General features: G+C 49.7%; 1 protein-coding gene across 3 annotated transcripts in view; it reads right to left on the bottom strand.

The window, feature by feature from the left end:
* REXO5 (RNA exonuclease 5) overlaps positions 1 to 12205 on the bottom strand; it is a 437194-nt gene that overhangs the window by 255523 nt on the left and 169466 nt on the right. For all 3 annotated transcript variants that reach the window (XM_086940804.1, XM_086940806.1, XM_086940805.1), the window contains exon 11: positions 89 to 191. In XM_086940804.1, the coding sequence (XP_086796930.1) occupies positions 89 to 191 (103 nt within the window). The remainder of the gene's footprint in view (positions 1 to 88; positions 192 to 12205) is intronic.

The following is a 12205-nucleotide window of genomic DNA, read 5'->3' as shown; positions in this document are numbered from 1 at the left end:
CACAGCAGGCAAATGTTATGTGGACCTATGTAATTAGATGCAAATGCAGTTCGATTTATTGCGTGCCAAATCTAAACAGTTTACCAACCTTTCTGGGACCATGGGAAATCAGATATTGGGCTAATTGCAGTGCTGCTCTAGCATCCTCTGCTGGATCATGGCCATCTTTATTTTCACACTGAATCGCTCGCCTAAAATAATTTGGGAGAGAAAGGTACATACCATGAAAAATATTGTGTTGTATTGAAGTCATATTATATAGTTTCCTAGACCAAGACTTCACTCTTGCACTGGAAAGGCAAATGCATTCGTTTTTTATATATTACATTAATTTTTACAGGATTGACCTGAGCATCATTACCTATATCATCATCTTTAAAAATATCTGACCTCATTATAGGGACTCCAACAAAACTCAAAATAATGGTTATTACAAATTACGAAAGACACTTGGATATCAAAGAAGTCTCTCACATCCTGTCCTACATGCAGTATCAAATTTAGCTATTTTATTCCCTCTATTTCCCGAAGTTGCTGCAGACAGGTTGGTCAACCTCAAAGAAGCTTGAGGATACACACCTACTGGCGAGTAGCCCGAAATCTGAGGTTGGAGATGGCAAATTTCAAGTAAGTAACCGTCTACATGTTATGTATTGCATAAGATTCCAGGTACTCGCAACAGGAGTAGAGCATTGGAACGGGTTGCTGGATAGGCAGGCTCTTACTGCAATTTAATAGAAGGAGACCTTTAAAAGAATGGCCTTCCAAGCCATCTATAGATCTCCAATCATAGTTAAGATGGTGGTTTTATGAATGTTTGGTGAATGAAGGCATGAGTAGATGATTTACTGATTTAATCTCAAATCTATCATACATGGGGCACCTCTGTCTATCTGCATCATACATGGGGCACCTCTGTCTATCTGCATTATAACTGGGGCACCCCTGCGGATGTATGATGTTACAACGCAGGCTATTACAACGCCTGCCTTTACAACGCGGTTTTTACATCGCATACCTTTACAACGCATAGCGCTTAGAGGTGCTGGATAGTGAAAAGTTTAATTTTCTATTCCAACTCCAGTCCCCGTGGACACTAGGGAAGGTGTTGGATAGAAAATTAAACTTATTCCCTTTCCTAGAGCGCCCCCCAGCACAATGCGTTGTAATGGTTTGCGTTGTAATGGTAGTGCGTTGTAAAAGTTTTGTTGTAAAGGCTGTTTACCCACCCCTGCCTATCTACATCCTAACTGGGGCACCCCTGCCTAGCTGGCTGCCCTCTCCTGTGACTCTCGACAAACAGACACATACAGGACACCATCAGACTCGAGAAGGAGTGAAAAGAATTAAAAACAAGACATCAGACGTTCTCCTTCTATGCACAGATGATTTGGAATAACATTCATGCGTCCCTCAGGACTGGCCTATCCCTGCTCCTAGAGCTGAAAACAAAATAACAATGCAGTCAGGGCCCACTGTCACTCTCAGAAACCGGTCACCCCTCCACTCACATGCTCAAGCCTCGCTGAGCCAGCAAGTGCGTTGCTCTGCGAGACATTTAAGTTAGTGGTATTTCAAAATGCTACCACCAGCAGCTTTGCTTGGCCACCAGCTTGCGTGCACGCGAGCAGCCGCCATATGGCTTTCTGCATTCCACACATGGCTGGAACAAGGCTTTCCTTTTGAATACTCCTCCCCCTCTCTCACCACAGAGCGCGCGGGCCGCATCACTTTTTCCCCCTCCCGCAATCACTTTCAATTCCCTCCTCCTCCCCCTCCCCGCGCTCACTTTCGCGAATCTTCACTGCACCCTTTTATATACGATTTGTTACTTGAAAAACGAATAAAAACATTTAAACAAAAACGTGCCTGCATAGAGTGGTTGTGTGGAGTACTCGCACAACTCCACTTCATCAATATCCTCTGCAGCCTTGTTTACAACACTTGCACGTGGAGGACACCGCATTTCCAAAAAACTGCATGGTTACTACGCAGACCAGTGTCATGATGGGTGACAACTTCAGCCAGTCGAGGCCTTCCATCCAGTAGCTCCCTCTGCATTCCTGAATTTGTAATTTCAATACCAATTGTATGTGTGATGTAAAAGCTTCAGCATGCAAGGAGAAAATTGGCTAAAAAAAAGGGATTGCTGAATGGGCCGCACAAAACAAAGGCAAGGTTGGCAGCTATAGAAAGAGGACTACATGTCCCATCATTCCTGCACACATCTGTTGCCCAGCCTTCAGTCATAAAGAGCGGTGACGGGGGAACTTTTGAGTTTAGTGTTTCGGTATCTAATTTCCCATCTGAACAGGCTTTCAGGACCCACAGTTCACATCCACCCACGAGGTGTGAGAACCACTTCCAGCTTTTGGTCTGCCTCTTCTCACATCCCAGAGCCCCACATTCCAGGGGCTGGTCTCGCATCCTGTTTGCAGCTCTGTCTTTCCTCGGTCCCAGCCATTCGTGGCTGTATTTTTTCCCCATTAGTTCCCCCGCTCTGCGCCTTATTTACACACCCCACCACCCATCCCCAGGTCGGAACAGTCAAGGATTTATTTTAAGATGTCTGGAGCAACAAAGCTGCTAGATTTTGGTGGGAACCATTCCTTCGAACACCGAGTCCTAGTCTACAATAAACAAGAAAACCGCCCAATATTAATGTTTTGTGTGTCACATAAATTAATCACTGGTACATCTAGTTCTGCGGTTTGAAGTAACGAGAAGAAGGCACACAGCACTCTATAAAACTGCTTCATATTAAAATAAACACGTATTGGCATAGCCAATAGGTCTCGCTTTTGGGACCTTACAAGTATTTAGTTATGCAGCACAATATCCTTGGTGCAATAACATCAACTGTTGCCTGGCTAAAAACGCATAAGGTCCCAAAGGAGAGACCTACTGGCTATGCCAATGCATGTTTTAACCTATGCCCCAGTGCAGTGCTGGGATTTCTTTCAGGTAGGCGTTTGCAATATAAGTATAAAAAACATACGTACATATTAAAAGGGAGCATATCTAAAGAAAAATAAGTAGTTGATTTTCTGGGACCAGGTGGCTTGGTTCCCATTTCTTAAGGGGCAACATTTTACCCAAAGCACAGCAGAAGGAAATACACTGATCAAATCATATTGAAATACATTATATTGTAACAGTATGCCCTACAATATGAAGAAGCTGGATATGTTTGAGGAAATTTGAGTTTGTCCGTAACGAGCAAGTTACTTACCTTCGGTAACAATATATCTGTAAGAGATACATATTAGTTATGGATTCCTTACCTTAGAGTTACCCCCAGGTGTCAGACTGAATCCGGAGAATTTTTCTTCAGCAGTACCCCTGCGCGTTGGTAGGTGGCATTGGTCGACTCAGCATTTATCGTTGGTGTTGTGATTGCCGGAATGACGTTGCGGATTTACTTAGATGCTGCGCCTGCGCGCTGACGTCCGTTCTTTCCACGCCAGAAGCACAGACATACAAGACACTGACCACTGGTGCATAAAACTAGGGCCCTAAAAGCGAGTACATTACCCTAGAAGTCGGTTTGCAGAACAGGGAGGATGGGTGGGTGGTAAGGAATCCATAACTAACTTACAGATATATTGTTACCGAACGTAAGTAACTTGATCATCAGAAAGAGACTATTAGTTATGGATTCCTTACCTTAGAATAGATACCACAGCAATACCAACCCCGGAGGTGGGTCTGCGAACTAAGTTCACTAGAAAGTCCTCGAGAAATGAACAGCCAAAGAAGCCATATCCCCGGACTTGGCTGTCCAGGCTGTAATGTTTAGTGAACGTGTGCAAGAAAGCCCACGTACTGCCTGGCAGATGTCATGAAGGGGGATTCCACGTCCCAAAGCAGTAGTGGCTGCCGTTGCCTTGTTGGATTGGCACGCAAGACTACTGGAGGTTCTCAATTCGCCAAGGAATAACAAATTTTAATGCAAAGAACGTCTGTTAGACGGAGACCCGGAGGGTCGGCCGAGGACAGGGGGAGAGGCCTCCGGTGAGGTCCTTCTCCGGTGATCGTACAGACAAGTAACTTCCCCCCCACAGATGGACACCACACAAAGATGAGTTCTGCACACGTTATATAGAAATCTTGAGGCGAGGTGCTAAACGATACAGCGGGACCAGGATACGAGGATCCTGCCAATTCTAGTCTCTGTGGGGAAAACGGGGTAGCGGGACAGTCTTAGTACCGGTCCGGTACGGGAGCAGTAGGAGATGGAGCTCACAATCCTCGAGCTGGAGGGTTCGCAAGGAGGAGCCGCGGCAGCGCCAGCAGGCTTCGACGATGGTTCACAATGAGGAGCCGCGGCAGCGCCAGCAGGCTTTGACGATGGTTCATGATGAGGAGCCGCGGCAGCGCCAGCAGGCTTCGACGATGGTTCACGATGAAGAGGGCCGCGGCAGCGCCAGCAGGCTTCGAAGATGGTTTCACGATGAAGAGGGCCGCGGCAGAGCCAGCAGGCTTCGAAGATGGTTCACAAGAAGGAGCCGCGGCAGCGCCAGCATGCCTCCAAGGATGAGTTCGTCTCAGTGTCTCTCGACTCCAGGATACAACTGCCTTCCTGTTCTGGAGCTGCCCCAGTTATAGGTCTGGCGCCCTTTGATGTCCGGACCCTCGCACTTGGAGGTCGGGAGGTCCGGGATGAGGGAGTCCAGACACCCAGCAGGGGGGTGGAGCCAGCGCCCGGGGAGGCTGGGGGCGATCGACACCTGGCGGAGGAGAGCCACCGACACTCCTTCTCCCATTGACCTGCCAAGTGGTCTCTTCACCCCCTGGGTGGATGGTGGTGCCTCGATGTCGGGGCCTGGCCAGGGTTGGGGGTCGATCCGAGGCCACGCGGCCTTGTCGTGTAGTGTCCAAAATGGCGGCTGGGCCGGGGGCAGTGGTATTGAAAGGGGCCCGGGCCAGCCGATACCGGGGTGTTCAGGAGCTGGGGTTCCGTTGGCGACGGGCCGTGGGTTGCCCCGGAGGGTTGCCGGGATAGTTCTCGTCTAGGACACAGGAGGAGCAGGGGTCCGGGCCCCGCCATGCGGGGAGGGATCGGTCCTGCCACGAGGCCTGTCCAACATGCGCCCCCCCCAGCTGAAGGCAGGGAGAGTCACCCATCCTCCAACAACGTCCCATCGAGATATGGTTCGCTTTTGAACAACCTGACCTTTCTTGGCGCCCACATAGCCAACAAAGAGCTGATCATCTACCCGGAAAGGTCTTGTGCGATCCAGATAAAATGAGAGCGCACGTTTTGGATCCAGACAGTGGAGCCTCTCCTCTTCTTTAGAAGGAATCGGGGGTGGGAAGAAGGTGGGCAAACTGATTGACTATCCTATGTGGAAAGAGGTAAGAAAAGAAGGTTGAGTTCGAATGACAACCTTGTCCGGATGAGCAGCAATGAAAGAAGGCTTAGAAGAAAGAGCCTGAAGCTCACCCACTCTGCGCGAAGAGGTAATGGCAATCAGAAAGGCAGTTTTCAGAGTTGGAAGTCTGAGAGGACAATTATGTAATGGCTCAAAGGGAACACACATTAGATAAGTCAGAACCAGATTCAAGTCCCAGTGGGGAATTACGAAAGAAATAGGTGGAAAGAGATGAGTAATGCCCTTTAGAAACCTATTCACAATAGGGGACTAGAAAAGAGAAGGCTGATCTGGAAAGCAAAGAAAGGCCGAAACAGCTGAAAGATAGCCGTTAAGGGTGCCCAGAGCAGAGCCCTGCTGGACCAAAGAAAGAAGGAAGAGGAGAACCTCTGAAAGAGGGGCAGAAAGGGGATACCCAGTCTTTGCTGTGCACCCTGCCACAAATTTTGTTCCATCTGCAGGCTATACCGCTTTAGTGGAGGGAAGCCTGGCTGCCAAGATGACATTACAGACTTCGGGAGGAAGGTCGAAAGCTGTCAAGTGTCATCGCTCAATCCCCACGCTGAGGTGGAGGCTGGACAGGTTTGGGTGGAGGACCATCCCCTGCTGCTGCAACAGAAGATCCTCCCAAAGAGGCAGTCTGATAGAAGGATCTATGGCCATGTGCAAGAGCTCAGGATAGCAGACTCTTTGTGCCCTGTCCGGAGCCACAAGAATGACTTGGATCTGGTCACGCTTGATCTTCTGCAGCACTCTGGGGAGAAGTGGTAAAGGCGGAAAGGCGTATAGAAGACTGCAACTCCACTCGTGATGAAAAGCGTCGCCAAGTGAGAGCCCCCTTGGAAATTCCAATGCGCAGAACTGCTGACATTGCAAGTTCTCTTTGTTGGTGAATAAATCTACCCAAGGCTCTCCCCACTGCTGAAAGAGACCTTGCACCATGTGAGAAGTTGGCCTGATATGTAGTGTTTCCAATTCTGGAACCACTGGGTATCAGTCCAAACAAACCCCAAAGATGTCAGGTTGTAAGTCAACCTTATTAGACAAGCTATCCTAGTGGTAGCATGGACTAAGCAGCCTTAAAGGCTTAACTTAAGAGGTCGTGTTAAGCGAGCTGTTTTACCACATACAATCCTGTAATCAAATGAAAGGACACCACACAAGTATATATTATAAAAATATATGTATTTATTTCTAAATTACTCCCCAGTACTCTTTATGAGGAAAGGGGCACAAGCGTTAAATCAAAAGCACAGTAAAACATATAAAGTTGCACAATTATGGATGAGGGCGGGTGGCCACTCAGACCATATACTAAAAAAGTGGTATAAGGAACACTTATCGAACAATGGTTAGGCCTAGGGCCTAGAGATTCGCTGGGAGCAGTCAGGACTAGCAATGATGAAGTCGGGAGTAGCCCACAGGAGACGGGTGCAGCACGGAAAGTGCGGCGCGCACCAATGCAAAGTCAATGGTGCGTAAAAGTTGGATAAAGTGAATTAATTGATACTTCCGCTGAACCTAGGAACACAAAACTTTAGACACAGACCCTAGAGGTGTGTACCAGTGTAAGGACACCGGCGTTGCAAAGTTACCTCACCCACAGGCCGTGGGTGCACAGGGTCGAAGTGGCGTCGGGTTCTGTCACGCAGGTTCTTGGTGCTTGAAGCTGTTGCAGCTGCAGGCGCTGTGAAGCAGAAGTGTCCGGTGCGATCCAAGGGTGGATCGAAGTAGAAAAGTACCTGAAAGCAGAGGGGACAGAGTCTGGGTCACTCAGCAGTGACCAGGGTGGAACCAGGACGGAACCAAGCAATGTCGGGCGCAATCAGGCGGTTGTCGATAGGCTTCTCTCCGCTGTCACGTGGGCTCTGGGGCATCTGCGACGTCCAGGAGCAGGTCACGATCTGTCCCACGTAGGCTCTCGCCGTCAGCACCGTCGGCTTCAAGATTGCAGCAAACAGCACTTGGCAAAAGCAATCCACGCAGAACCGGGAGATTGCTTATCACTCGAACCAGGAGGGTCAGAGTGGGGGCTCCTTTTCACAGGAGCTGGTGCAGATCTGGAGCAACCAGAAAAGCGAGTCGTATTTCAGTTTTCGTCGGCACAGGGGCCACAAGCCAGCTGGCAAGTGACCGGGCCAACGCGTCGAGCACACACAGGCAGAAGGGCCCCACGCAGCACTCGTCGAGTGTGGAGGGGTGAGCTTTGGTGCAAGTGGAGCTCGGGGCTGGGGCTTCTCAAACCCCGGTGTACAGCTTCGAGGGTCACTCGTGGGCTGCACGGTCAGCGTCTCGTGGCCTTTCCAAGATGGCGTGCCCCACGATTCCGGTCGCCTCCACGGGTCTCAGCTCTGCAGGGACTGTGGATCGGGCAGGTAGAAGGCAGGCAAGCTTGATCTCGTCGATCTCTGTCGCTCGAGTTCCGGCGGGAACTGCAACAAAGCAAGGGTCGAGGGCTGGATGGTACCTGTTTGCACAGGGTGGTCACTCCTTGACCACAAGGGAGATTCTTCAGTCTTCTCACGTCGTGTAGAAAGTCGAAGGGTCCAGAATTCGTTTCTTATGTTTCTTCAGGATGATCTGCGGTCCGTTGGGACTGCTCCCCCTCTTATTCGAATCTGGGGGGTTGGACATCCTGCTAGGTCCCCTCCTATGGGTGGGACCCAGGAAGGGGGTGGTTACACCCCTCTCCTTTGATCCTGGCCGTGCTGGGACAGGGGCTGGGAGGCCCCAGAACCGGTTTGGCCGGATCCTGCAAGGGGCAGCCTTGTGCTCCCCAGGCAGTGTCTGGTTTCTTTGAAACCTCCCTACTCCAATCCACTATCTCCTGTCTGGGGTGGTTTGACACCGCCCTGTGACAGGAAACTCTTTGTCCAGGCCTCCTCTGCCGGGTTTCGGTCAGCAGCAGGAGGCCAGACCCGTGTCTGTGGCAGGGGCATCCATTTTGTGGATCTGAGGCTCATTTTAAATCAACCGCGTTTCAGTAAAGTAACATGTCTTCTCCCTCTAGAAGGGTGGAATGCTACCCCCGTCGCCAGAACTGGCGAGGGGGTAGTATTCCAATTCGTATGACACCTTACACGACATGTTTTGATAAAGCCAAACCAAAGTTGCTATATAACCGCGAGGATTATAAGGCGCTTAAGAGTATATGGTATGGCATTATCCCGGATCAGCTTAGGGAGTTGTTCCCGACAGCTGCAGACAGGCTCAGCTCATGCCAGAGCTCCATCTCACATAAAACCACGCACTCTGCCTCCAGGATTGATGAGGCCTTCCATAGGAGTGGCTCACAGGCTATATATGTGTCCAGATATAGGTTTAGATATAGGTATACTATATCTAAGCAAGGGGTGATTACACCCACTTGCCCCAGCTGAGTGATCAGCCAGTTGTGTCAATTTAAGAACCAGCCAGGGGTGGCAAAAGCTATGCTTCAGCCCCTGGTAGGCCTTGGTGGCACCTATGCCCTGAGCACCTATAGTGCATGGTACAGGGGCTGACAAGGAGTCCATTTCCAATTGTGGTATGTACCTATAGCACATGTATTATAAATTTAGAGAGAGAACAGCAGGCTGGGGGTCTGATTAGCAGGCCCACAGCCTCAGTAAGTCGAAAACCAGTGAAGCAAAAAGCAAAAATTGGGGTGACCATAGGATAGCAGACCCTACTCTCCTACATAACCCCCCCCCAAACGCAGGGACATTAAACTTAACCTTGACCAGATAAGTCTTCATGTTCTAAGTGGAAGTACCTGGAGAGACCATCTGCATTACCATGGTCAGTCCCTGGGCGGTGCTCCACTGTAAAGTCCATCCCCTGTAGGGAAATGGACCACCTGAGCAGTTTGGGATTTTCACCCTTCATCTGATTTAGCCACAAGAGGGGCTTATGGTCTGTCTGAATTAGGAAGTGAGTACCAAACAAGTATGGCCTCAACTTCTTCAGGGCCCAAACCACAGCAAAGGCCTCCCTCTCAATAGCTGACCAACGTTTCTCCCTGGGGGTCAGCCTTCTGCTAATAAAAGCAATGGGCTGGTCTTGACCATCTTGATTAAGTTGTGAAAGCACAGCTCCCACCCCCAACTCAGAAGCATCTGTCTGTACAATGAACTGTTTGGAGTAGTCAGGACTCTTCAGGATAGGTGCAGAGCACATGACCTTCTTCAGGTCATCAAATGCCTTTTGACAGCTAACTGTCCACTGAACCTTTTTGGGCATCTTCTTGGATGTCAAGTCATTCAATGGTGTCACAATGGACCCATAGTTCTTTACAAATTTTCTGTAATACCCAGTCAGGCCCAAGAAGGCTCTGACTTGTGTCTGGGTAGTTGGAGGAGCCCAGTCCTGTATGGTCTGGATCTTGCTCTCCAGTGGTTGAACTTGACCCCCACCTACTAGGTGGCCCAAGTACACAACCTTGCTCTGCCCTATCTGGCACTTAGTAGCCTTGATAGTCAGGCCTGCCTTTTGCAGGGCCTCCAGAACCTTCTTCAGGTGGATCAGGTGATCCTCCCAGGTGGAGCTAAAGACAGCAATATCATCTAGATATGCTGCACAAAAGTCATCCAACCCAGCAAGGACTTGATTCACCAACCTTTGGAAGGTGGCAGGTGCATTCTTCAAGCCAAAGGGCATTACCACAAACTGATAATGTCCACTAGGGGTCGAAAATGCTGTTTTGGCTTTTGACTCCTCAGCTAGTCTGATTTGCCAGTAGCCAGCTGTCAAATCAAATGTGCTCAGAAACTTGGCAGAAGCCAATTTATCAATGAGCTCATCTGCTCTTGGAATGGGATGAGCATCTGTCCTAGTGACAGCATTGAGACCTCTGTAGTCCACACAAAACCTCATTTCTCTCTTCCCATCTTTGGTATGAGGTTTTGGCACAAGGACCACTGGGCTAGCCCATGGGCTCTCTGATGGCTCAATCACTCCAAGCTCCAACATCTTTTGCACCTCAGCCTTTATACAATCCCTGACATGGTCAGGTTGCCTGTAGATCTTATTCTTCACAGGCAGATTGTCACCAGTGTCCACCTCATGGGTGCACCAGTTAGTCTGACTGGGTGTGAGTGAAAACAAATGTCTGTGGGCCTGCAACACCTGTCTGCAGTCCACCTGTTGCTGCTCAGTGAGGCTGCCTGCCAAGGCTACTCCATCAACTGAACCATCATCAGGGTTCTGGGAAAGCAGGTCTGGGAGAGGGTCACTCTCTTCCTCCTGTTCCCCATCTGTGGCCATGAGGAGACTCATGTCCTCCCTGTCAACAAATGCTTTCAATCTGTTTACATGGAGCACCCTGTGGGGGCTCCTAGGGGTGCCAAAGTCAACCATGTAGGTGACTTCTCCCTTCTTTTCAATGATAGGGTAGGGTCCAGTCCATTTGTCCTGGAGAGCTGCTGGCCCCACTGGGTCCAACACCCACACCTTCTGTCCTGGCTGGAACTCAGCCATAACAGCCTTTTGGTCATGCCAAGCTTTCTGTAATTCTTGGCTTGCCTCAAGGTTTTTGGATGCTCTCTCCATGTATTCAGCCATCCTGGAGCGGAGACCAAGTACATAGTCCACAATGTCTAGTTTAGGCTTTTTGAGAGGTAACTCCCATCCTTCCTTCACCAAACTCAATGGACCCCTTACAGGGTGGCCAAACAAAAGTTCAAAAGGGCTGTAGCCAACCCCCTTCTGTGGGACCTCTCTGTAAGCAAAGAGCAAGCAGGGTAAAAGGATGTCCCATTTCCGCCTAAGCTTCTCTGGTAAACCTTTTATCATTCCCTTTAGGGTCTTGTTGAACCTTTCCACAAGCCCATTGCACTGTGGATGGTAGGGTGTGGTAAACTTATAGTTTACTCCACACTCTTTCCACATTGCTTTTAAGTATCCAGACATAAAGTTAGTACCTCTGTCTGAAAGAACCTCCTTTGGAAAGCCCACTCTTGAGAAAACTGCAATGAGGGCTTTTGCCACCACAGGAGCTGTGGTGGTCCTCAGGGGAATTGCCTCTGGGTACCTGGTGGCATGATCCACTACCACCAGTATAAATCTGTGCCCAGATGCTGTTTGAGGATCCATGGGACCCACAATGTCTATTCCAACTCTTTCAAAGGGTACCCCCACCACAGGTAGTGGTATCAGGGGGGCCTTTGTTGTGCCACCTGACTTACCACTGGCTTGGCAAGTGACACAGGAGCGACAAAACTCCTTGACATTTTCTGACATGTGAGGCCAGTGAAAGTGTGGAACAAGCCTGTCCCAAGTCTTATTCTGGCCTAAGTGTCCTGCAAGGGGAATATCATGGGCCAAGGTAAGAAGGAAGCCCCTAAACTTCAAAGGTATGACCAACCTCCTGGTTGTGCCAGGCTTGGGGTCTCTAGCCTCTGAATAAAGGAGTCCTTCATCCCAATACACCTTATGGGTACCTTGAGCATTCCCTGCAGCCTCAGCAGCAGCTTGCTGTCTGAGGGGTTCAAGTGAAGGGCAATCTAATTGAGCCTGCCCCAGGTCTGCCCTTGAGGGTCCCCCTGTCCCCAGAAACTCAACCTGTTCAGGTTCAAGCTCATCTGAGACAGTCTCCTCTTGGACTGCAGAATCAGTTTCCTGTGAAACTTGATCCTCAACCTGGGGCAAGTGGGAAGGCACAGCCTTAACCCTCTTGCTCCTCCTCTTGGGTTGTGGTTGGTCTATTGTTTCAAGATCCACCACTGGTTCAGGAAGGCACTTCTTAGCCTGAGACCTTGTCACTGCAAGGACATGAGCTGAAATCCCTAGCATTTCTGCATGAGTCCTGTACTCCACTTCTGACCAAACTGAGCTTTCAAGATCATTGCCTA

Source organism: Lissotriton vulgaris, chromosome 10 (genome assembly GCF_964263255.1).
Source record: "Lissotriton vulgaris chromosome 10, aLisVul1.2, whole genome shotgun sequence".
Classification (NCBI taxonomy): domain Eukaryota; kingdom Metazoa; phylum Chordata; class Amphibia; order Caudata; family Salamandridae; genus Lissotriton; species Lissotriton vulgaris.
Note: the sequence above shows the minus strand (reverse complement) of the source record. Positions and strands in the feature narration are given on the sequence as shown.